General features: G+C 35.3%; 1 protein-coding gene and 1 non-coding gene across 7 annotated transcripts in view; one reads left to right on the top strand and one right to left on the bottom strand.

Annotated features, from left to right (window-relative positions):
• The window catches only part of FNBP1L (formin binding protein 1 like), a 106259-nt gene that overhangs the window by 63713 nt on the left and 15522 nt on the right, over positions 1–27024 (top strand). For 2 of the 6 annotated variants that reach the window (XM_524770.8, XM_009425602.5), the window contains exons 3-10: positions 10002–10055; positions 11256–11403; positions 12173–12235; positions 17548–17652; positions 18590–18718; positions 20765–20911; positions 22552–22755; positions 24181–24339. In XM_524770.8, coding sequence (XP_524770.3) covers positions 10002–10055; positions 11256–11403; positions 12173–12235; positions 17548–17652; positions 18590–18718; positions 20765–20911; positions 22552–22755; positions 24181–24339 — 1009 coding nt within the window. Of the gene's footprint in view, positions 1–10001; positions 10056–10799; positions 11004–11255; positions 11404–12172; positions 12236–17547; positions 17653–18589; positions 18719–20764; positions 20912–22551; positions 22756–24180; positions 24340–27024 lie in introns of all 6 variants that reach the window. The other 4 variants (XM_003308219.7, XM_009425613.5, XM_063799533.1 and 1 more) reach the window with 3 other exon arrangements.
• TRNAC-GCA (transfer RNA cysteine (anticodon GCA)) lies at positions 4175–4247 on the bottom strand. Its single transcript has one exon. It is a non-coding gene; the product is annotated as a tRNA-Cys (tRNA).

Below are 27024 nucleotides of genomic sequence, written 5' to 3'. Positions count from 1 at the left end.
GGTTGCAATCCTAGTCTCTGATAAAACAGACTTTTAAACCAACAAAGATCAAAAGAGACAAAGAAGGCCATTACATAATGGTAATGGGATCAATTCAACAAGAAGAGCTAACTATCCTAAACATATATGCACCCAATACAGGAGCACCCAGATTCATAAAGCAAGTCCTGAGTGACCTACAAAGAGACTTAGACTCCCACACATTAATAATGGGAGACTTTAACACCCCACTGTCAACATTAGACAAATCAACGAGACAGGAAGTCAACAAGGATACCCAGGAATTGAACTCAGCTCTGCACCAAGAGGACCTAATAGACATCTACAGAACTCTCCACCCCAAATCAACAGAATATACAATTTTTTCAGCACCACACCACACCTATTCCAAAATTGACCACATACTTGGAAGTAAAGCTCTTCTCAGCAAATGTAAAAGAACAGAAATTATAACAAACTATCTCTCAGACCACAGTGCAATCAAACTAGAACTCAGGATTAAGAATCTCACTCAAAACTGCTCAACTACATGGAAACTGAACAACCTGCTCCTGAATGACTACTGGGTACATAACGAAATGAAGGCAGAAATAAAGATGTTCTTTGAAACCAACGAGAACAAAGACACAAAATATCTCTGGGACGCAGAATCTGGGACAACAGAATCTCTGGGACTCATTCAAAGCAGTGTGTAGAGGGAAATTTATAGCACTAAATGCCCACAAGAGAAAGCAGGAAAGATCCAAAATTGACGCTCTAACATCACAATTAAAAGAACTAGAAAAGCAAGAGCAAACACATTCAAAAGCTAGCAGAAGGCAAGAAATAACTGAAATCAGAGCAGAACTGAAGGAAATAGAGACACAAAAAACCCTTCAAAAAATTAATGAATCCAGGAGCTGGTTTTTTGAAAGGATCAACAAAATTGACAAACCACTAGCAAGACTAATAAAAAAGAGAAGAATCAAATAGACGCAATAAAAAATGATAAAGGGGATATCACCACTGATCCCACAGAAATACAAACGACCATCAGAGAACACTACAAATACCTCTACGCAAATAAACTAGAAAATCTAGAAGAAATCGATAAATTCCTCGACACATACACTCTCCCAAGACTAAACCAGGAAGAAGTTGAATCTCTGAATAGACCAATAACAGGATCTGAAATTGTGGCAATAATCAATAGCTTACCAACCAAAAAGAGTCCAGGACCAGATGGATTCACAGCCGAATTCTACCAGAGGTACAAGGAGGAACTGGTCCCATTCCTTCTGAAACTATTCCAATCAATAGAAAAAGAGGGAATCCTCCCTAACTCATTTTATGAGTCCAGCATCATCCTGATACCAAAGCCTGGCAGAGACACAACCAAAAAAGAGAATTTTAGACCAATATCCTTGATGAACATTGATGCAAAAATCCTCAATAAAATACTGGCAAACCGAATCCAGCAGCACATCAAAAAGCTTATCCACCATGATCAAGTGGGCTTCATCCCTGGGATGCAAGGCTGGTTCAATATACGCAAATCAATAAATGTAATCCAGCATATAAACAGAACCAAAGACAAAAACCACATGATTATCTCAATAGATGCAGAAAAGGCCTTTGACAAAATTCAACAACCCTTCATGCTAAAAACTCTCAATAAATTAGATATTGATGGGATGTATTTCAAAATAATAAGAGCTATCTACAGCAAACCCACAGCCAATATCATACTGAATGGGCAAAAACTGGAAGCATTCCCTTTGAAAACTGGCACAAGACAGGGATGCCCTCTCTCACCACTCCTATTCAACATAGTGTTGGAAGTTCTGGCCAGGGCAATTAGGCAGGAGAAAGAAATAAAGGGTATTCAATTAGGAAAAGAGGAAGTCAAATTGTCCCTGTTTGCAGACGACATGATTGTATATCTAGAAAACCCCACTGTCTCAGCCCAAAATTTCCTTAAGCTGATAAGCAACTTCAGCAAAGTCTCAGGATACAAAATCAATGTACAAAAATCACAAGCATTCTTATACACCAACAACAGACAAACAGAGAGCCAAATCATGAGTGAACTCCCATTCACAATTGCTTCAAAGAGAATAAAATACCTAGGAATCCAACTTACAAGGGATGTGAAGGACCTCTTCAAGGAGAACTACAAACCACTGCTCAAGGAAATAAAAGAGGATACAAACAAATGGAAGAACATTCCATGCTCATGGGTAGGAAGAATCAATATCGTGAAAATGGCCATACTGCCCAAGGTAATTTACAGATTCAATGCCATCCCCATCAAGCTACCAATGACTTTCTTCACAGAATTGGAAAAAACTACTTTAAAGTTCATATGGAACCAAAATGCCAGGTCAATCCTAAGCCAAAAGAACAAAGCTGGAGGCATCACACTACCTGACTTCAAACTATACTACAAGGCTATAATAACCAAAACAGCATGGTACTGGTACCAACACAGAGATATAGATCAATGGAACAGAACAGAGCCCTCAGAAATAACGCCACATGTCTACAGCTATCTGATCTTTGACAAACCTGAGAAAAACAAGCATTGGGGAAAGGATTCCCTATTTAATAAATGGTGCTGGGAAAACTGGCTAGCCATATGTAGAAAGCTGAAACTGGATCCCTTCCTTACACCTTATACAAAAATCAATTCAAGATGGATTAAAGACTTAAACGTTAGACCTAAAACCATAAAAACCCTAGAAGAAAACCTAGGCATTACCATTCAGGACATAGGCATGGGCAAGGACTTCATGTCTAAAACACCAAAAGCAATGGCAACAAAAGCCAAAATAGACAAATGGGATCTAATTAAACTAAAGAGCTTCTGCACAGCAAAAGAAACTACCATCAGAGTGAACAGGCAACCTACAAAATGGGAGAAAATTTTCGCAACCTACTCATCTGACAGAGGGCTAATATCCAGAATCTACAACGAACTCAAACAAATTTACAAGAAAAAAACAACCCCATCAAAAAGTGGGCGCAGGACATTAACATACACTTCTCAAAAGAAGACATTTATGCAGCCAAAAAACACATGAAAAAATGCTCACCATCACTGGCCATCAGAGAAATGCAAATCAAAACCACAATGACATACCATCTCACACCAGTTAGAATGGCAATCATTAAAAAGTCAGGAAACAACAGGTGCTGGAGAGGATGTGGAGAAATAGGAACACTTTTACACTGTTGGTGGGACTGTAAACTAGTTCAACCATTGTGGAAGTCAGTGTGGCGATTCCTCAGGGATCTAGAACTAGAAATACCATTTGACCCAGCCATCCCATTACTGGGTATATACCCAAAGGACTATAAATCATGCTGCTATAAAGACACATGCACACGTATATTTATTGCGGCATTATTCACAATAGCAAAGACTTGGAACCAACCCAAATGTCCAATAATGATAGACTGGATAAAGAAAATGTGGCACATATACACCATGGAATACTATGTAGCCATAAAAAATGATGAGTTCATGTCCTTTGTAGGGACATGGATGAAATTGGAAATCATCATTCTCAGTAAACTATCGCAAGCACAAAAAACCAAACACAGCATATTCTCACTCATAGGTGGGAATTGAACAATGAGAACACATGGACACAGGAAGGGGAACATCACACTCTGGGGACTGTTGTGGGGTGGGGGGAGGGGGAGGTATAGCATTGGGAGATATACGTAATGCTAGATGACGAGTTAGTGCAGCGCACCAGCATGGCACATGTATACATATGTAGCTAACTTGCACATTGTGCACATGTACCCTAAAACTTAAGGTATAATAATAATAATAAAAAGAGATTTTAAAAATTACCATAATAATTGACCTATTATCCTCTATGAGTCTCATCATCTGATAAAGATTTATTCTCAATTATATAAAAATCATCAGTTATTGTTAAATAAGAAACTCAGTATATGTAGACTCCTCCAGTCTCTTGGATTTACATATATAGTTTTAATTGTACAATATTATTGTAAAAGTTAATATCCTTTCAGTGTATCTGATTTAAAATTACCACAGAGCATTGTGGGATTAAAGGAGTACTGTGTCAAGGGGGAAAAAAAAAGTTTTCTCATCTTTTCTGGTGACACTGTGGCCGGCAGTATCTACTTTAAAATGGAAGTGAGAAAACATCCTGGAAGGGGGCACCCGGATTTGAACCGGGGACCTCTTGATCTGCAGTCAAATGCTCTACCACCTGAGCTATACCCCCTTTACCTGTTGAAAGCTCCTTCCTTGTCCACTTATGGTGACTCAATACATTCAAGTTCCACCCACAGGAGTTCTGGCAAGCTTTGTGTTCTAAAGCCCCACCTTCTTAATTATCCATCATCTGCTTTGGCTTGTCCCTTGACCACTAATAAACTGAAAGGGAACACTTGAAAAATGACATCCTGGGCTGGGCACGATGGCTCACGCTTGTGATCCCAGTGCTTTGGGAGGCCAAGGTGAGGTCAGGAGTTTGAGATCTGCCTGACTGACATGGTGAAACCCCGTCTCTGCTAAAAATACAAAAAAAATTAGCTGGGCGTGGTGGTGGGCACCTGTAATCCCAGCTACTAGGGAGGCTGAGGCAGGAGAAAAAAAAAAAAGTAGTCAATCTTTGAAACTACTCACTCTATGAAATGCTTTTTGCTTAAATTTGACTTGTTTAATGCAGTTCATGAGTTTGTGCTTCAAAACCATTGAACTTAAAAGTAATTTCTAGAATACAACCCCATTTATAGGTTGGAGACTGTGCCTGTCATAACCACACCGTTAAATCACCTGGTAATTGCTAAATTCCATGGATATTTTAGGTACCTGTTTTATTATCTTTGATTTGATGATAATAGACTGTTTCTGTCTTAGAACAACTTCTTCTTCACTCTGTTCTTCCTCCTCCTCCTCCTCCTCTTTTCTTCTTTTCCTCTTCCTCTTTTTTTTTTTTTTTTTTTTTTTTTTTTTGAGACAGAGCCTTGCTCTGTCGCCCAGGTTGGAGTGCAGTGGCACAATCTCAGCTCACTGCATGCAACCTCCGCTTTCCAGATTCAAGCAGTTCTCATACCTCAGCCTCCCGAGTAGCTGAGACTACAGGAGTGCGCCACCATGCCTGGCTAATTTTTTTGTATTTTTGGTAGAGACAGGTTTTCAGCATGTTGGTCAGGCAGGTCTCAAACTCTGACCTCAAATGATCTGTCTGCCTTGGCCTCCCAAAATGTCTTAAGTGTCTTCTTTTTTTTCTTTTTTTTAAGAGACAGGGTCTCACTCTCTTTCCCAGGCTGGAGTGCAGTGGCAACGATCATAGCTCACTGCATCCTCGAACTCCTGGCCCCAAGGGATCCTCCCACTTTGGCCTCCCAAAGCACTGAGATTGCAGGCGTGAGTCACCTCACCTGGCTTGTCTGAGAACATCTTTTAAAAAAATCCCTTCTCTTGGGTTTTCTGTTACCCATATGTCTACTCAATTTGGTTGTCTCAGCTTTGTTGTTGTAGTGCAAAAGCAGCCATAGACAATACATGCATGAATGAGTGTAGTGCATTCCAATAAAATTTTGTTTTAAAAATAGGTAGTGGGACATAGTTTGTTTACCGGTAATCTTCCTAGCTTAGTTCATCCTTACTGTTCTTCTGAAGCAACTCTTCTTCCTTCCCTGTTAAATTTGTGTTTGTAGATGGTCTTTAGCTACCTTTCATTTCATACTTCTTTAGTAGCCTCATTCACATTCATGATTTTAACCATCTCTGGTGTTGACATCAGATTTGAGGAAGGTTTTGGCTTTGTCACTTACTGGCTGTTTGACTGTGGGCAAGTCACTTAATGTGTCTGAGTCCTGTAAAGTCAGGCTAATAATATCTGCTTGCAGTTGTTGTAAGCATAAGATTATATATAAAGAGTTTAGCATTAAGATTGGCAAGTAATACATGGATGACAAATGGTAATGGCAAGTAATACATGGATGACAAATGGTAACTCCTTGTTTCTGTTATTGTCTTTACAAATGTTTACCCTCATATCTGCATCGTGATCCCAGATGTTTCTTTAGAGTTCTAGTTTTTACTATATATCTCTACTGGGCATTTTTATTTAACTCTTCTATAGTGTCAGTTAAGAAGCATTCAGCTTCACGTAATAGAGTCATTTTATACAACAAATTTGGAAACGGCATTCTAGAGCTCAGTGATGAAGTTAGGGCATTATCGTACATCTCTTGGTCTTTCCCCTTATGGTTTCAAGATATTACAGTAGCTTCCAGCAGCCTGTCCTCCCACATCTGTATACAAAACAATTTTATAAAGTAGTTACAAGACAGGGCTTCTCTTTGTGTATTTTTTCCTTTTTATTATAAAAATTATTGTTTTTAACAAAGTTAATTAGGAAATAGAATCTGTAGGGATTGAACATGTTAAGGTGGGAGAAAGTGTAGGATGATTGTCAAATTTTTGGCTTAAATGTCTAAATTCTAGATGGATGGTAGTGCCACTAATGTAAGAAAAGAGGTATGTAAAAGAAGATTAAAAAGTAGATAAATTTCATTTTAGACTTGTTGAATAGAGGTACCTGGGGCAGATGGACTGCCTATGCAACTGCCACTCTTCCTCCTATAGAAGCTTTATTGAGGTATAATTCATATGCCATAAGATTCATTTGCTAAAGTCTACACTTGAGTGTTTTTTTAGTGTATTTACAGAGTTGTGCAACCATAACCACAATTGAATTTTAGAATATTTTCATCATCCCAAAAAGAAAACCCTGTACCCATTAGCAGTCATTTCCTCCTCCTCCATGTGCTAGCAACTGTTATCTATTTTCTGTATCTGAATTTGCCTATTCTAGTGAATTATTCTGTTGATCATGTTTTCCCCTTCTTCCTTTTTGAGTTCTTTTGTAGAAAGGACTGTAGGTCATGCCCAATTACTAGTTTGCTAACCATGACTCGTCCCTTTCTTTCTGTCAGTCTAGTATCTGAAATAATTAATTTATAGCAGATAGTAGCTTTGCTGATATTTGGGTGAATTAGTAAATCATTCATAACAGTGAGTTTTGTTAGTGTTTGGGTAACCAGGATTAATAACCACTGGTCAAGAGTATTTATTCAGAGTTCTTTCATATGACTTTAGAAGGGTCTCTGCTTCGTTCCCCTCTTACTTTTCACCTTACTACTTGAAATTCTCTAGTTCATATTTGATGTTCCAGCAACATTGAACCCACTTACAGTTCTTAAATGCTCTGTTTTTCCCCACTTCTTTGTCTTTGCTCATTAGATCTTCTCTAATGAGCAGAATCCTCCCCCAGGGGTTTCCAGTTGCCCAATTCCTGTTTATCTCTTTAGGCTTAGTCAGCAAATCAGAAATTTTAGCTTTTTACCCCTGGGGAACCCTCTTTACAGAGCCCTCTATTGTTCTTACCATATTATGTTATGTAAGAGTGTCTATATATTTGATTTCTCTAGACCAGAGATCTCTGAACTTTTTATTGCTCACCTGTAAAAAATGTTTGAGCATATGACTGCACAGTTTGTAAATTATGTACATGTATTAGTGTAGTGACATATTAAATATCAGCCAAACTTTGAAGGCCAAGGAGGATGACTCACACCTGTAATCCCAGTACTTTGGGAGGCCAAGGCAGGCGGATCACTTGAGGCCAGGAGTTTGAGACCAGCTTGGGCAACATAGTGAAACCCTGTCTCTTTAAAAAGTATATGTAAATATTATTAGTCAGGCATGATGGTGTGTGCCTGTAGTCCCAGCTACTTGGTAGGCTGAGGCAGGAGGATCACTTAAGCCCAGGAGTTTGAGGCTACAGTGAGCTATGGTTGCACCCTAGAGTGGGTGAAGTGCTAATGCTTTCATCTCGTCCCTAACTTTATAATCAGTGGCAACTATGGGTTTCTTGATGGTAGGAACTCAATACATGTTGATCTGAACTCTTTTCTCAGTGTCTTGCCTGTTCTTTTTCCACCCCTCACTGGGTGTTAGGTCTTCCTTTTCTTTGTATATCTTTATCATAGCACTTACCATGCAGTATATTACAATTATTGGTTTATACTTGTCTCCTTTCAATAGAGTATAAGTCTCCTGCTCATGGGTCCTCTTTTATTTATGATGCTCCTAGTAGTTTGCATGGTGCTTAGCACATAATAGACAATTTGTAGAATGAATAAATTGATTCAAGTGGAATTAATTGATACTAATCTGAGAATAATTAAGACAGTGATTCTTTTATAGTATTGAAAGATAGTAGGGCCACTTACTTTAAAACTGCTTATAGTTTTAAGCAGTGCATCTCAAATTGTTTGCGATGATGGACCAGTTTTAGTTTCCAATCCATTGTGTACTGATGCTTTTGTAAACAATAAAAATTAAATACTAGAAACATGACATAAAAGAGACATAGAAAATATAGGCCCTAGTTTTTAATTATTAGATTCAAAAGAAATACAATTATTCCCAACTTCTGTACTTATCTCATTGTAGATTATTACCATAGAATCTATGGACCCTTGCTGGACCCAGGTTGACCATACTTTGAGACTCAGGGTATAAAGCACTTTATATCATTTAATTCTCGTAACTGTATGGGGTAGGTACTGTTTGCACCATTTATAGGAAATGAGGGGACAGAGAAGTTAGGCAAATTGTCCAAGGTCACATAGGTACTACATAAAAGCCAGGATTCAGGTTGGGCATGGTGGCTCATCCCAGCACTTTGGGAGGCTGAGGCAGGTGGATCACCTGAGGTCAGGGGTCGAGACCAGCCTGGCCAATGTGGTGAAACCCTGTCTCTACTAAAAATACAAAAATCAGCTGGGTGTGGTGGCATGCACCTGTAATCCCAGCTATTTAGGAGGCTGAGGCTGGAGAATCGCCTGAACCCCAGAGGCAGAGGTTTCAGTGGGCTGAGATCGCCCCACTGCACTCCAGCCTGGGCGACACAGTGAGACTCCATCTCAATAAACCAACCAACCAACCAACCAACCAACCAACAAACCAGCCAACCAGGATTCAAACAAAGGTAGTCCAATCTGGCTCCAAAGTCCATATGCTAGTCTCTTTCTGATTTTGAAAAGATGAAATAAGGTAGCATTCTACTATAAGAATGTTAAGAACAGACATGGATGAAGGCAAAAAACAGTTACAAGTCAGAATATAATTCATTTGCCTAGAAAAGAGAAGGGTAAGGAGTCACATAATGATTTGCATATAAAAGTGGAGTTATGGAGATGGTGACAAACTGTTCTTTTATTCCTTGAGTCAGCATCTGCTTACATTTTACCTTAGTATTAAAGTCCCCAATTTGTGAAAAAAAAGCGATGGTATTTCTTTGAAATGTTTCTTTTTGCCCGGACTCAGTTTCACATACTGAGTGTAATTGTTCCTGGGGGGGATTGGTTCCCAGACCCATGAATACCAAAATCCAAAGATGCTCTCAGTCCCTCGTATAAAATAGCATAACATTTGCCTATAACCTACCCACATCCTCCCCATACTTTAAATCATCTCTAGATTATTTAGAATGCCTAATACAGTGTAAATGCTATGTAAATACTTGTTAGGCTCTATTGGTTTTTTAATTTGTATTACTTTTTATAGCTCCACTGTTATTTACTTATTTGAATATTTTTGACCCGTCGTTGAATCTGTGGTTGTGGAACCCTGGAATACAGAGGGCCAATTGTACTTTGTTCCTTCTATTTTTCCTCTTAACTCTTTTCTTATTTGATAGTAACATCAACCAAATTGTTATGATTCCATTCATATGAAAATACAGAAATAACCTTTCTTTCTCCAGGTATCAGTATTTTAAGAACAAATTGTAAGTAATGATTACATACTATGATGCTAATGGAGTAGAGATCATATTGCTGTCTTAATTGTTTTATATCATAAAATTCATGATTGAATGAAATTGAAAACTTAGACTATTTCAATTGTAACAATAGTTGAAATTTTTAATAAACTTTAAAAAATCTTCTTCCTATAGAAATCTGGTTAAGAAGTACTGCCCCAAACGTTCATCCAAAGATGAAGAGCCACGGTAAATTACATACCTGTTCATTAATGCATATTAAAAAATTTAAAAATACTTATATTTTTATTATTTAGTAAGATATATTCTTAGCTTTTTATAAAGATTTTATAAAGTTTAATTTAAAAATTAATGTTTATGAAAGAAGGAACTACTGTTTATCTTTTATGAGGATAAATACTGTAGTGGGCTTGATCAACAGTTTTCTAGAATAGTCAAATACAGATTTTCAATTAAAATGTAGACTAGGACTCCACTTGCAGGATTTAGTCTGCAGAAGAAAAGGATATTTTTCATACTTGGTCGTGTAGTTGTTGGCTTCATAGATTCTTGCTTTTACTCTTATAGATAGTAAAACAATTTGACTGGTATAAAGGGATGTTGAAAAGCACTGAGAGTTTTTGCATTAGAAATAAAAGGTTAGAAATCACTTATGAGTTTTTTTGTGGTCTTAAAGAGGAATATGTGGATGACTGTTTAGATGGAGAAACAAGAGGAGACTCGACTTAAACAAACAACTCTGTATATAATTGTCAGTTGTTAGGATTCTCAGGTTTAGTGTTAATGGAGTCCTATCTGAGCTGTTAATCTTCATCTGTAAGAGAGTGTTCCGCAGTATGTTCTAAGTAGATATATACATTAATACAGTGATTCTCTTTGTTTCTCTCCTTCCCTCACACACGTTTTTACCCTTATTTTTGACCCTTCTACCCCCTTTGGTGTCAACTATAATGGCACTTCACTTCCATTCAGGATATGGGCAGGCATACAGGCAGCTGTGTCCAGAGCTGATAGCAAAATTGTTCTGTAGATCAGCCATCGAGATGCATTTGGCAAGCACATCATCTCTGCAACAGGTTCAGCTACCAAGCCTAGGAATCCAACCAAGTTCATTCCCAAGCTCAGGCCAGTCAGTTGGCAACTTAAGAGATTCCAGTATGCCAAAAGAGCCTGCAGGTAGTATTCTTATTATTTTTTGACCCCAAATATCCCTTTACTAATAAATGAAAGACTACTTGAAGATATACAAACATGTACGACTTGAGCTTAATGCAGGATTTTTTTCCATATGAAGTTAATTTAGAACTAGTAGCTGAGATTTAGGTTGAATATGCTAAAATTTGCGAAATGTTAGATTCAGTCCATACCTCACCAACATTTGTAATGAAAATAAAAGTAAGTCTCACCATTTTGAAATGTTTTTGCCAGGTTTACCTCGTGTGTAGCCTTTTTTAATATCCTTAATGAGTTAAATGACTATGCAGGACAGCGAGAAGTTGTAGCAGAAGAAATGGCGCACAGAGTGTATGGTGAATTAATGAGATATGCTCATGATCTGAAAACTGAAAGAAAAATGGTAATTCTTACAATTTTCATCCAATTGCAATAGTATATGAAATAGTCACACAGAAACACTTTGTTTTCTTTAAAATGTGTGTTCAGCATAAACTGGTTTTTCTATTTCACTACATTTCTTCTAGCTAAAAATTATCACAAAATACTCTTGCTAATTTATGATCCTTTTGGATTTAAGTTTGGCAAACTACAGCCTATGGGCCAAACCCAACCAACTGCTTGGTTTTGTTTGCTAGTTGCCACAGGCTAAGAATGATTTTTATATTTTTAGATGGTTGAAAAAAGAATAATATTTCATGACATTGACAATTATATGAAATTTTATTTTTAATGTCCATACATAAAATTTTATTGGAACAGACCCACATTCATTGACTTTTATATTGCCTGTGGCTGCTTTTGCATTACACTAGCAGAGTTGAGTGTCACAGAGACTGTGTGGCTTAAAAAGCCTGCAATATTTATCTGACCTTGTATAAAAAATGTTTGTCATCTACTATTCAAGACAATCATTATTTTTCTGGAAATTGTATCTGTTTTCAAGGTTATATGTAGAGTGTTAAGACAATATCCTATAAAATGCATTTTTAGGAAGTTTTGCATTACTTTCTTCCTAAGTCTTGGTAAAGTTATATAATTAGTACCTTGAAAAAAATAAAGTGAAAAGCCTTTTGGGGACTTTAGACTTTAGTGTTTAAATGTAATTATTTTTATTTGTTTTTGTTTTATTTTTTATTTTTATTTTTTTTGGCCGTGGTTATAATCTTCAGCATCTGCAAGAAGGACGAAAAGCTCAACAATATCTTGACATGTGCTGGAAACAGATGGATAATGTGAGTTATGACATTTTCATGGTTAACATAAAATCTTGTAGACTAGATTAGCCCTAAATACTTTTATGCTTCATATCTATTTGAGTTTAATGTTTCTCAGTGTATTATTTATTAATAATTTGACATTGGTATTATTGTATAATAGTCAATAAAGTGTAAATGGAGGATGTGAGGTCATTTTGTCATTTTTCTTGTTGTCCTTTATAACTCTATACTTAAGAACTCTATAATCTTCAATCATTGTGAACATTTAAGGAGATTCTTTTTTTTTTTTTTTTTTACTTTAAAGTAGTTACTATAAAGTATTAATAGAGGATAGAAGTAAGAGGGAAAAGGAGATATATCTTAGAAGACTATTTCCTGAGGACTGAGAATAATCAAGGTTCTTTTTCTACCTTTAACTTAACACTTGATTTCTCTTGACTTCATTTTTAGCATGTGAAAAATGAAGAGAGTGAACGAGATGATATGAAATGTTTCTTCCAGTTCAGTCATTGTATAATTTTGCAAATGCTCCTGATATTGGCCTGCTAATAGAAACCTTCCCATTGTAGGAAATAAAGTACTTTGTAGGGCAAAATTATAAAGGCATAATAATTATTTACTTAAAAATTTCCCCAAGGCACTTGCTCATGTGGTTTTTCTTAAATGCTCTCGTATATAATTTGTAAAACAAGATGTTCACATAGAACACTGCAGTTGCCTTTACATAAAATGCTCTATAATCTGTGTCATGGGATTAGAGTCAAAAAAAAAAAAAAAAAGCTCTATTAAATGATATTCTGTAGTATAAGATACTCTTTTTGGACCCTCAAGTTATCGAACAGTTAACTCTTTACTAGCATATTTCTCTGGTGGACACTGCGTATTCCTTGAAAATTATGCTGAAGGGAGTTTTTCCATGTTAAATTAATCAGTTTAGCCTGTGCTTGTTAGAAAAAGTACTTTGAGATTAAAAATCTCATGTATATACTTCCATTGCTTTCAGCCTGTTTTCTTTCCCTTTTAAAAATGCATTTTCAAAACTTTGATTACATTTCTACTGTGTAACTACCATTGATGTAATATTCTAATCACCAGTGCTGATTGAGAGTTCTTAGGTATATTAATAATGTTTTCATTTTCATTTTGATTTTCTAATTGGTTTCAGCAAGACTTCACCAAGTATTTATGTTGATTAAGTTTTAAATTGCCTTAACTATCATCCTTAGTATCTGCCACCTAATGAGTGTGTGTGTGTTTTCATTTGCACAAAATAACATACTCCTACATTCATGAGTCATTGGTTCCTTTAAAAATTGGTGTTGGCACAAATTATTCTTAATAGGTGCCAACTTGCCTTTAGAACAATTGACCGTTGTTAAGCAAAAGTTTTAGAGGTCATAAGAAAGAAAGAAGCATCAAAAATGTAGGCGAGATTTCTTTAAGGCATTAACAATGCTATAAAAAAAGGTGAGTTCAGCTCTACTTGTGTTTATTGAAAAGTATCCTTGACATGTACTCTGGAGGTACAAAAGTAAGTATGACATGGTTCTTGTTTTTGTAGCACTTGCAGTCTATTGAGGGAAACTAACCCATATAATTTCTGTTTAATATGTAGAAACAAGTGTAGGATTCTGTTTCCTAGTTCCATGTCTTCCTCTTTAGTCAAGAATGAAATTGTAGAATTCCTAACACGTTTGAAATAATTGCGAGGTGATGTAAAGAACTGGTGGACAGGTTGAATTAGTGACAGGGTATTAAAAATTGAGGAAAAAAATTAAAAGACAGTTATTAACCTTGGGATGAATAAAATAGGCAGTACTGGCATTTAAGATCAGGACAGAAGAGCCTGTAAAGGAGGTCTTAAAGGAATGGTCAGAGATTAAGAAGATAGAAGCATCAGAGATGCCAGGTCCATCAGTTACAAGGCTCCAAGTAACAGAGCATACAATTTTATAAGAGCAGAGCTCAGAAATGGAGCAGTTCCATAGTTAGTCAGTAGCCCACGGTTGTCACCAGGCTCCATCTTCTTTTCATCTGTCTACTTTGCCATCTTGACCAGGTGCTCTTTTCCTCAGCCATGTCTCCTTAAGGTCAACAGTAGGCTTAAAGAGCTAAACACGATATCCTCATTCAGTTTCATCCAGAGGTGGGAAAAAGGCAGCATTTCACTTCCAACTATCCCATTTTACCAGGGAAGGAAAACTTTCCCAGAAAGTCCCCAACAAATTTCCTCTGGATGCCTTTGACAGAATTAGATTACTTACCTCTGCCCTGGCTGTGGGGAGTCTAGGAGAGCAAGTATTAGCTGTTTTCCGCCTCTGTACTGGGCGGGGCAGGCTCTGCTAAGCAAGAGTAGGGGAGTAGAAGTGGCTGTACTTCGTCTGCCACACCAAGGATGAAGGAAAAACAATCTTTTCTGGAGTATATTTCTGTCTTGTATAATGTTATATTATCTTTCAGGGAAGGAGCATTTTTAATATTATTGTACTACTAGTTCTTTTGCTTTTGCAAGGAATTATTAGGTAGGTGTTTTTCCACAAATAAGATACCAAATATAAAAATACTTTTGTACATAAGTAGCCTCAGTTTGTACCAGAATTAGTAGCCTATAGTTACTTGATTGGAAAACACAGCTCTGAACTCAGTTTCAGAGAATGAAATGTGGAAGCTTAATTGTCATAGCAAAGTGACTTTATGTATGAGTATTTAAATATTTTAGGGGCTTTGAGTAAATTACAAGTGCCTCATTTGGTGTCTCATACTAATCAAAATACCTGTACAAAATAAAGCCTACATTTAAATAAATTTGAAAAAATCCTGGAGCGCATTTATTTGATGTACGTTATAGGCCTATCTGGTTGTAACTGTATTACAAACTGAACTACGAAACCTCTTGGCTACAAATGGCTTGATATAACAGCTATTGTAGTTTTAAATTGTATTTTAAACTCTTAGTTACTTGAAAGAAAGGGAAATTGCTAACTGCTAGGGAACCATGGGTAAACAAATCCAGAGCAGTAGGTGTCTGAGCTGATAAGTGGCATTTGGAAAAATGGGGACAGGGTGTTTGAGGTATAATGGTTTCCTGGACCTGGTACTTGCTAAGGGCTTGGATTTCCAGGGTAAGAAATTAACATTGTAACTGGTTCGATAAAGGAGGTTAGGTAAATACAAAATATTGAGATCCCCTGTTTGCTTCTTCTGAGGAATTCTCAGAGCACAGGTTGCAAGGTGTGTATTTTCCAGGCAAGAAATTGGAAGTCTTTCGGGGTAATCTAATCATTTAGGGAGAAAAAGCTTATAAAAACTGCTGCCAGGTTTTTCCAAGGAAACAAACTCCCTGGCCATGTCACCCTAGAGGAAAATATCATAATCCGTAAAGCCCGATCTGTGGAGCTTTCAATGGCTTTTTAAATAAGAGCAGATATCCAAGGATCCCAGGATATTTAAAGAAGACATCTAATGTGCACATGAGGGACCAGAACTAATATGCAGGAAAGAAGGCAATGTGACTATGAAAGGAAATGAAAATTAAAATGCAAAAACAAACAAGGAAAATACTTACAGCTGTTAGCTAATATTCTCAAAGGGAATAGAGAAAATTTTACATCCATGAAATAAGGTATTATTTTAAAAGAAACATATAAAGAACAAAAAATAACTCTATGATAGTAGGAAAAAAAGCCCACTAGAAAAAAAATGAAAGATAAAGTTCAATAAATACCCCAGTAAAGCAAAATGACAGACATTGAAAATATGGAAAATTAGGAGACTCATCCAGTAGGTTCATTTCCAAAATAGTAAACATACTAGAAAAGAGAAAACATAGAAAAGGAACAAAACATAGAAAAGGACAAAAATAACTCAAGAAAGTTTTCCCAGAACTGAAAGACATGAATTTCCAGATGGAAAGGATATCCCATGTGCTCAGCACAGTGGGTCCACATCTCTTGAAATTTCAGAACACTTTGGAGAGAGAGAAGATTCTACCACCCTCCAGGGAGAAAAAACCCCAAACAAACAAACATGGTTTATACAATGGGTCAGGAATCAGAATGGAATAGACAGGATAGTTACACAGGAAGCCAGAAGAATAGTGGAGCAATACTTTTAAGTTTTTGAAGGAAAATGATTTCCAGCCAAATTTTGTCAATTAAAAATGATGGTAAATGCATTTTTAGCCGTGGAGATTCAGTTATCTCCTGCAGACCTTTTAGGAGGCTGCTGCTGAATGTGTTCTAGCAAAATGAGGAAGTGAATCAAGAACGGAGAAAGCATACAACTAGGAAATAGGACATCCAAACAAAGATAGAGGTGAAATGAATCCACAGGTTGATGGGGGAGGGAAATGCTAAAGTAACAACTATGCATTAGGCCTAGTTGGTAATGAGTTCAAATTCCAGCAAGTTTAGAAGCCTTTGGGAAAGATTTATCAAGAAAATAAAATCAATAGAATTCCTAATGTGTTAGAATTAACTGCAGACAGTTTTAAAGAACTGGAAAAAACGGGTTGAATTATGCACTGGAAACTAAGCAAATTGAAAAAACGAAGACATGTATTAACTCCAGAATTTCAAAAAATTATGTAGGAAAGAAAATATAATATGACATATATTTTACATGGCTCAGTTGTGAATAGTTTTTACAAAGTCATAATAGTTTGAATGAAATAAAATTTAAAAAGATTTGGGGTCTGGGCTGATGTTCTTCGTGGGACACCTGGAAGAAACAATATAAAACCACTTTGGAGGGACGCTCCATATACCCAAGCTACATTGGATCTCACCAAAAAAGTATAAAAATAAATGCCAAAACAAACCAACTGAACAAAAAACACCAAACCAAAAAAGTCCTCCTGAAGATGAGGACTTGTATTTTTTATAAAAAAATTATAAAACACACATTTTTTGAGTGAGATATATAATAAATATTAACTCAGTCATGCCTATGTTATTTTTCCTCATAGTCTGTAATTAATGTCTGATATTTAAGGAACGTGGATTGGTTGTAATAGTAAAATTTATTTTCTAATTTAGAAAGGACAAATTTTACTTAGTGCGCAGTTCATTTCCACACAATACACAGTGGCACATTTTAAAGTTATTTCTTTTTTCTCTCTTTTTAAAATTATTATACTTTAAGTTCTGGGATACATGTGCAGAACGTGCAGGTTTGTTACATAGGTATACATGTTCCATGGTGGTTTGCTGCACCCATCAACCCGTCATCTATGTTAGTTATTTCTCCTAATGCTATCTAAAGTTATTTCTTAAATGAAGTTAGCCTGATTTTATTTTCTCAGTGTGATATTTTAATTTTTTTAACAGAGTAAAAAGAAGTTTGAAAGAGAATGTAGAGAGGCAGAAAAGGCACAACAGAGTTATGAAAGATTGGATAATGATACTAATGCAACCAAGGCAGATGTTGAAAAGGTAAGAAATACTCCAAACCAACTTTAATGTCAAAATATTATTATTTGCATAAGGAAAGTAGTCACAACATTTGCATGACTACAGTATTAGGATTTACTTGAGATACACTGTATCTAAGTCTAAAATATACAAATATTTGCCAACTTTAAATTATACGTATTGGTCTGAGAAAGTAATATATGTTAATTTATTACAATATCTTAGCTGCATTCAAATTTAGAGGAAAGACGTAGTTGCTACTGGGATTGAGTTTTTATCCTATTCCAAAATAGGTTAGAAAGCTAAGATGTGTTGATGGGGTAATAACTAATTAGTTAGAGAATAACTGTTGTAATTTGACTTTGTACAAGAGATTAAGAGGAACAGAACTGTATTCTAAATAAGCATTCCTTAAAGTATCTGTGGTTCTACACATTGGTGGAAACACTGTTGAATGTTGCATTATTCAACAATCATATTATTATTTAGTTTCACTGTGATTTAAGTTCCATATTTTAGTTGGATGTAGTTGGATCATAAAGAAATGTTTTACTGTTAACTTTTTTAACAATCTGAAAATATTCCTAAAGCTACCTGTTTTTCTCTTCTGATTGAAAGCACACTGTTTCAAGCTATAATGTTTTCATTTGTTTGTTTTTTTATCTGGATTTGGTAAGGAGAGTCTATATTAGAATGTCTTATTGCTATCAGGGAATACTATTGTAATGAGAGAGGGAAGAATATTGTAATAAGGAGACCACTCTGACAGTAAGATCTGCAGGTGTCTCCTTATATTTTAAATGATATTAATAGTTCAAAAAAGTTATGCCACGTCATTATTCTTTTGATGTCAGGTGTTGGCTTCTTCATTGATAAAATCTAGTTCTAGTATAATTTTCAAAAAAGTGAATTGCTGTGATTTTGTTGTTGATAATAATTTCGACCAATTTGCCCCTAGGCCAAACAGCAGTTGAATCTGCGTACGCATATGGCCGATGAAAATAAAAATGAATATGCTGCACAATTACAAAACTTTAATGGAGAACAACATAAACATTTTTATGTAGTGATTCCTCAGATTTACAAGGTAAATCTTAGATATGAAGTTAATCTAGTTTTAGATTAACTGGTGTTTAAATATAAAACTTGTAAGTCTTAGACATCAGAATCTTTCTAGATTCACTAGACATCAGGGTTGGGGTGAGAGATTCCTTTAAGATTATAGATTTGAAAACAAGTGTTTTCTAACTTTTAAGTCACACATTTTCCTACGTATCTACTATTAGTGTTATAAACAGTTTACTAAAACAATGACATTTGTAAGATACATTTAAATACTTTAAGTATTTTGACATGACAAAGGAGAATTAATTGAATTTGTATATTGTAATCTGCTCACCTAGAATTGAGATGTAGCATTTTTATACCAAACCAGAGTCATTGGCATCAGTCCAGATGGCAGAAATAAATCTTACAAAATGTATTTGCTAGCATGGTTTTTGCCTGCTTATCATGCTGGCTCTGTTAGATGATAAATGTAATTCAGACTTTGAGCTTGCTTATAAATCCTGTCTGTCATCACTTGATGATAACAGTTGCCAAACAGCCTCAGGTAAAAAAAGACCTCAGAATTTTCATGAGGGTTAAATTATTTAATTGCCTGTTCTAGAAAGAAGAGAAATTACAGAAAAGGGATTTAGTAAAGCAGTGTTGATGAGTTATTATCTCAACGAGCAGAGCTTCTGTGGGAAGAGTGTCAGCCCGGGTACACTTTTTCTTCTTTATAAGGCAAGTTGGAAATACAAAGAAAGCACAGTGAGAGATAATGAACTGGAGTGGGGACCAGAATTCCGGTCATTGAATCCAGAGGGCCAAGCCTGCCAGTCTTCACTGTGATGCTTTTCTAGGCTTAGTAGTTAAGTCTTCATATTCTGGGGAAACTATAACTTGTGGAGATAAACTACCTTTTGTGTTTTGGGCCTGATACTTGGATTTGGACCATTCTATGGAGCAATTCTTCTGTGAAAATGCAGGTCTCAAAGTCCCAGGCTGTGGGAGTTTGGGGAGACAAGCAGTGTAACTGCTGTCAATGAAACAGCAAGGTCAGTGCTGGCAAATAGGATATGTCAAAAAAAAAAATGCCTTTAAGTTGTTGGACTTTATGTGTTCCAACATATTTCCTAGTGGCATGTGCCAGTGAATTTTCAGTTGTGAGGATTCTATACGTGCCACTTTGAGCTTGTGACTTCCTGTTTTTCCTCACGTATCCCCAGCTCTGAGGTGTACACTGCAGTAGGTCTGGGTACCTGTTGATAAACAACTAGTATGGACTGTTGCTCCAGCCAAGTCTTACCAAAGTATCCTGAATTAACTTGAGGTTAGAAGTCTCAGACTTGGCCGGGGGCAGTGGCTCACGCCTGTAATCCCAGCACTTCGGGAGGCCGAGGCAGGTGGATCACGAGGTCAAGAGATCGAGACCATCCTGGCCAACATGGTGAAACCCCATCACTACTAAAAATACAAAAATTAGCTGGGCATGGTGGCACGTGCCTGTAGTCCCAGCTACTTGAGAGACTGAGGCAGGAGAATTGCTTGAACCTGGGAGGTGGAGGTTGCAGTGAGCCGAGATCGCGCAACTGCACTCCATCCAGCCTGGCGACAGAGCGAGACTCTGCCTCAAAAAAAAAAAAAAAAAAAAGTCTCAGTCTTGTATATGTTATGGGCCAGTTGCTTTAAAAAAAAAAAAAAAAAGCACCAGAATTTTGTCATCAAATGAAATGTTTTCTGGAAGCATAAACAAGAACTACTCTGATTGAATAGTAAAAGGTGGGAGTGCTATGGGGCAGGGAGCTGATAGCCAGTAAGGGGTCCTTTTAGAAGGCTAGAATCCCAGTGTCATCTGGTTTTAGGAAAGCAATACTAAGTGCCTTACTATTTTTTTTCTTTCTTTTGTTGTTTAGCATGTCCCAGGTTTTAAGTATTATAAGTCAATAGCACTTGTTAAAAGGTATTAACAACAGTGTAACTATGAGGGTAGAAATATTTAATTTTTGGTGGGGGATCACTAATTGATCTCCTTTAGAATGATTGAAAAATTCAGTTTTCTCTTTTTAAAAAAATTCTTGATTATTAGCAACTACAAGAAATGGACGAACGAAGGACTATTAAACTCAGTGAGTGTTACAGAGGATTTGCTGACTCAGAACGCAAAGTTATTCCTATCATTTCAAAATGTTTGGAAGGAATGATTCTTGCAGCAAAATCAGTTGATGAAAGAAGAGTAAGTGCTAAATAATTATCTTTGAATGCATCTGTTTGGTTTAGGTGTGCAGTTTAAGTTAGTGAAATGAGTTGAGAAAGGGATAAAGTAATCTGATGTGTGGTTCTAAATTATATTCTGTAGAAGAATGTCTTGCAATAGATTCCTTTGAGTTCTGAGATTCATTCTACATGCAAAAGTTCTAATTCTTTCTTTAAAAAAAAAAAAAAAAAGATTTCTAACTCTCTTCTCCCACTAAGTTTTCAGTTCTTATCAAAGAGTCTAACCTAGGAACTGTGTGTTACAAATTGTGTTATACTATTATATTAGTTTAGTGAAAATTTAGAGAAGTATGTGGTTAGAGTTGCCTTTAGCACTTGAGCTGGATCAAGAAATGTGGGTAGCATATGGAGTGATGACCAATGAGGAGGAGGAAGGAGGGCATTATGTGCAGATGAAACAGCATAGCCCTCCTCCCCTTGAGGATAGGTAATCACATTGTATCTTGATTAAGGACTAGGGTCTTTTATCTCAGTAAATGTTGATTGAGTGATCAAAAAGCATGGTTGGCAGAAACTGAGGAAAGGCAGTGGCAAGAGAAGAGAACTGGTGTTTGCAGGATATCAGATATGTGTCACATATTTTAGTCTTCATGAACCTATCAAGTAGATATTATATTAGTGAGGATCCTTTCTGTTACAGCTAATAGAATTCTCACTTAAATTTAGAAAAGAGGATTTTTGGCTTTCAGCATGGCTGGATACAAGTTTATACAATATCATTACAGCCCTCTTCTCTCTAATTACCCTTTAGCAAATTATTGCTGAGGGTAGCATTACTGACAAAAGTAAGCTATGACTTAAGGATGACTTTTGACTAAATGAAGGGCAAAATGTACTGTTAACAGAAATAGGCAACAAAAGAGAGGTTGTTGTTAGGGGTGGGGAGGAATTTGTAGAGATACTCTGAAAATAATGAGTTTAAGGTATCAGTAAAGCATTCAGGTAGAGGTATGTATGTCTAAAAACAATATTTATGTGAGTTTAAAAATTTTAAGTACATGGTATTAAACTTTCAAATGTTTTTTGCACTCAGTAGTGTTTATGAGATCTTTTCCCTGTTGCTCTGTTAACATTCCACAGTATATATTTAATTTATTTATCTTTTCCCACGTTGGATGAGTTAGAAAGCCTTTCCTACTCATCTTTTACTCTCTTTTACAATTAGATGTTGTTTCCTCATTCCAAAGATTAGCTTCTTTGTTGACATCTATCTTTTAAAGCAAAAAGCCTTTTTCCTTTGAAACTTCTCAGAATTTCTACTTGTTAATAACCTCTTTCTGTATTCTTTTTGTCAGTTAGGTCTTTTTCAGCTAAGTAGTCTTCAGATGAATTTCAGGTGGTTAAAGCTACCAAGTAAAAACATTTTATGAATATTATAAATTAATTAAGTGGTAATTTGCAAGTATATTTTTCTTTTGGGATTAAAATACTTTGAGTTTGTTACACATTCATGGGAATAAATTATTTACCTTAATGATTACTGTGGAATTATTTATTTAAACTTATATTTGTTGTTTTCTTGTACTGAAAAAGTTATGAAAGCTGATGTAGAATTATGAGCAAGTGAAACAGTTTTAAAACCTAATTTCTTTTGTATAGGACTCTCAAATGGTGGTAGACTCCTTCAAATCTGGTTTTGAACCTCCAGGAGACTTTCCATTTGAAGATTACAGTCAACATATATATAGAACCATTTCTGATGGGACTATCAGTGCATCCAAACAGGAGAGTGGGAAGATGGATGCCAAAACCACAGTAGGAAAGGCCAAGGGCAAATTGTGGCTCTTTGGAAAGAAGCCAAAGGTAAAAGTCATAAAATTCCTATATGCTAATCAGTTTAAGTGTACCAACTAAAACAATGTGGGTATTGAATGCAAAATGATTTACCATTAATGGAGAATAAATATTTTCAATTTGAATGATTCAGTTAACCTTTCACTTATATTAGGAATACCTTAACAGTAACAGTTATTTATGGATTTAACATTTGACTACCGCTTAATAATGGGTAAGAGTATTAACAAAGTTGTTAATATCTAGTTAAATTATATGCTTTTGAAGTTTCATTTGTATGTAGTTTCCATCAGAATTTTTAAGGAAACATGATCTAACTAAAATAGCACTAAAATTGGAATTCTCAAATGGAATGAATGATTGACCACAGCCATAATACATGTCAAGTTAGGTTTTATAGATCCTACTACTAAAATTATTTTTATCATCCATATGAGTTTTTAATGGGAAAGGTTCAGTCTTGGTTAATTGAAGTTTAAAACAATTTCTAGTTTGGTAAGAGAATCTCACTCTTAACTTCTTGTTAGAACCCACCTTCTGATGTGCTCTTTATTTTAGATAGATCTAGGTCAGCATGTGAGCAAATGAAATAGATGGGTGCTTTGTCTTTCTTATCAATTAAGTGGTTGTACTCGTGTCTTATTAGTAAGGAGAATAGAGAAATACTTTTAATCTGATGTGCTGTATTTATTAAAGTATACTTGATTATTTTAATTCATTTTTTGATCATGGCATATGAGTGTAGATAAAATTAAAATTTAACTCATTATAATATACCTGTATCTTTAAAAGCACAATTATAATTAACTCATGCTTTATTTATGCTTTTAATCATATTGTCCAGTCAAGAAGTTGAGAGGTGAGACCTGTTTTAAGTCAGATCGAGGTAGCTAGAAGAGCTTAGATGTACAAGGAATACTGGAATTAAAAAAAAAAAGGTGAAATAAAGATGAAATAGAAACAGCCTGAGAGGAAAGCCATGAATGTAATGAAAATTTTTTTGCCTATTTTTGATAATAATCAGTTACAGTTTTAATATTTTATGTGCGACATTACCTGTTTAGATAACTTTAGGTGTAGCTGCCAGCTTTATTTCTTGACAAGTACCATGGTAATGCTAATATTCTAGAAATTAGAAGAGAATTTTAAAATCTAGGCCATATTGCTTTCTTTGACAATATAATTTGTGAACTCTGTGTTTTTAATTTGTCCGATGTTAAAAGTAATCAAGTGAAATGGTACATTTTAAAAAGTAAATTTGATTTTTTTAAATGATGGTTTTGGGCAAAACTGTTTACTTTCTCATAATATTTTTACAGAAAACTTTATTTGAGATATATTTTGTGAAAAGTATGTTGCCAAAAATAGAATTTTCATTTAGGAAAAAACTATGCACATTTGGCTTATTGATTCCTTTCTTTATTTCCATATTAGCCACAGTCCCCACCCTTAACCCCTACTAGTTTATTCACATCCAGTACTCCTAATGGGTCCCAGTTTCTCACATTCTCCATTGAGCCCGTGCATTATTGTATGAATGAAATAAAAACAGGGAAGCCCAGAATTCCTTCTTTCAGAAGCCTCAAAAGAGGGGTAAGTTTAATAATGGGTTAAAATGCATGATGGCCTATTGTGTGTGTAGTGTGGCTTTTAATACTCTCCACCCTCATTATAAGGCTCTCTCCTATAAATACACAGTTTAAAAACACCACAGAATTAAGAATAGCTGCCCTCAAGTTAAAAACAACTCCTCTTTATAACATTTGAAATGCTCAACCATAAAAGAATGGTATTATAAAGAGGGTGCTGGGTACAATCATATTTTAGCTATTTTTTTGTTTATGTGAAATCATATGTTCACCATTGTCTTGTAATGTATTTACATTTTTAAGACTTTCAGTAATTTGTCACTGGAGTTACTCTTGTAATAATTTGTCACCAATGCTGACTTCACCTGCCAATTTTATAAAGTATTATTTTATTGACAATAAAATGTCAAGCTCAATTTTAATTGCCCTGCTTATTTTCAGATGTATAAAACACAGTTTCCAATAGTTAAAAAAATTAAAGGTAGGCATTTTAAATATCAAGATTGTTGTAGATCAAATTGAGATAATATATTAGAAAATAGATTGTAAATTGTAAAGCCTACAAAAATACTAGATATCACTGAGTAATGTTTACTAAACTGTTGTTTAGCAACAACTGTTATACTACTAATAAATACATTAGTGTTACTCTATTATGTTAGTGAGGCTAATTTTTCTTGTTTATGTTTGATTTTAAGGGTGTGCTTTTAATATTCATAGCCTGTAATTTAGACTCATTTATAAGATTTGAGCATTTGTTGGGACATTTGAAAAACATAGGTTTGTTAACCCATAGGTGAGAAATCAGTCTTTCAATGTCGTAAGAAGCCTAACAATAATAATCTAAAATTAGGTTGTTTCGTTCTTCCTTCTTAGACCCTTCCCTCCCTTCCTTTCTCCTCTTTTCTCTCTTCTTTCCCCTCCTTCCCTTCTATTTTTCTTCCTTTCTGTCTTCACATTGCATTTTGGCCTCCTATAGAACAAGATATATTAGTTTAGGGACAAGATTACATCTATATTGCCTTAAAACATTATGACAAACTTAACTGATGTTACTAATGCAGCAGAAATGTCCCAGTGTATTATGTCTTTTTCTGGACTTCTTTTTTCCTCCAGTGACATGAACTTCTTTGCATCTGTCTTACCTAATTCTATATGTGGATGGTAGGTAATTGATGACATTTTGAAAAGTCCCCATGGATGAGTCTGTATTATAACTGTAGGCATGCCTATAATCACTTCTAAAAGCTCTGAACACTTGTTTGAAAGACTTTGAGAAATCATATTTGGGATTTCTATTGCCTGAGTTACAAGGCTAGAACTCATTCCCATGTTGCTTCCCTATGGCAGTTTATTTATTACTTATTTTTAATTTAAAATTGTTTTAAAGAGATGTGGTCTTGCTCTGTTGCCCAGGCTGATCTCAAACTCCTGGGCTCAAGCAGTCCTCCCACTTCAGCCTCCCAAAGTTCTGGGATTACAGGCATGAACCACTACTCCTCTGGCAATTTAGACTACACTAAATATTATATTGTTACATAAATCATGAGAAATTACTATGTAGTAGTCATGTTTTTGTAATCATTTGTATATCCTATATAATGAGTCTACCAGGCCCAGTTAAAATAGTCATATTTTACACTATATAGTCATAGTCATATTTTCCACATGTAGTCATAGAGATGCGAGGTAAGTGTAATTCTAAGGAAAAAAAAAACTCAGGCAATTAGAGCTATGAACCCTGGAGAGAGAAGCTTAAATATGTGTCATCTTATTTTTTTTTTTTTGAACAAGTTTGTAGGTAGAATTTTACAACTGTAAAACTTAAAACTATTTGCTTATTGTTTCTCACAAATTATAGATATTCATAAGTTATTTACGTAAGATAGCATAAGTTATTTTTGTAGGGATCTAGTTTTAGAAGGCTGAAATCCCCTCCCAGATTTATTATTAGCTATACCACTCCAGAGAAGAAAGCAGTGTGAAAGAGAAAATATGACAAACCAACTAGGGGTTTAGAGGACAGAGCAGGGAAGAAAGTGGATTACAACTTTGAGGTTGAGAAATTTTTTTCTTTTGATTACCGTTTGGTATTTACTAGATATTTATCTCAAAAATTAACCTATAGAGATTTTTTTTCCACGTAAGAATTTTCTCAATATAGAAAAATTCAAAAAGAAGAAGGTAAGCTTTAGTAAGCCTGCTTATATGTTTTTACATGGAATTTTCAGTCTATTAAGATTACAAAATAAGTCTAGAGGTTTCTTAAAAACTGATGAGTTGTACCATTCAGTTCAGAAACTCTTGTTTTGTGCGATATTTGCTGCACATTGCTTTTCCTAAATAACTTCTTAAAAATTATGATTTTTTCTTTTTCTTTTCCTTTTTTAAAGAAAAACTCGTGTGTACAGATCCCAATATAAATTAAGGATATGAAAAATGTTTTTGAGCTTGACAGTGGTATCAGCAGATCTTTTCTGAGGGAGGAAGTTCTATAATTTCCTTCTGTGACATTAAGTTCTAACCGTTAATGGATATTTGAGGATATACTCGAACTTAACTACTTAAAAACAAACTAATAATTTTTACTCTATTGCTACTTTGAGTTTTATTGGATACTGTTTTTTAAGTTATTTATTTAGCAATGAGTCCAGGTTTTCTCTCTGAATATTTATGACTTTATAGACTT

Source organism: Pan troglodytes, chromosome 1, assembly GCF_028858775.2.
Source record: "Pan troglodytes isolate AG18354 chromosome 1, NHGRI_mPanTro3-v2.0_pri, whole genome shotgun sequence".
Taxonomy (NCBI): domain Eukaryota; kingdom Metazoa; phylum Chordata; class Mammalia; order Primates; family Hominidae; genus Pan; species Pan troglodytes.
This window is presented reverse-complemented; position numbering and strand designations above follow the sequence as displayed.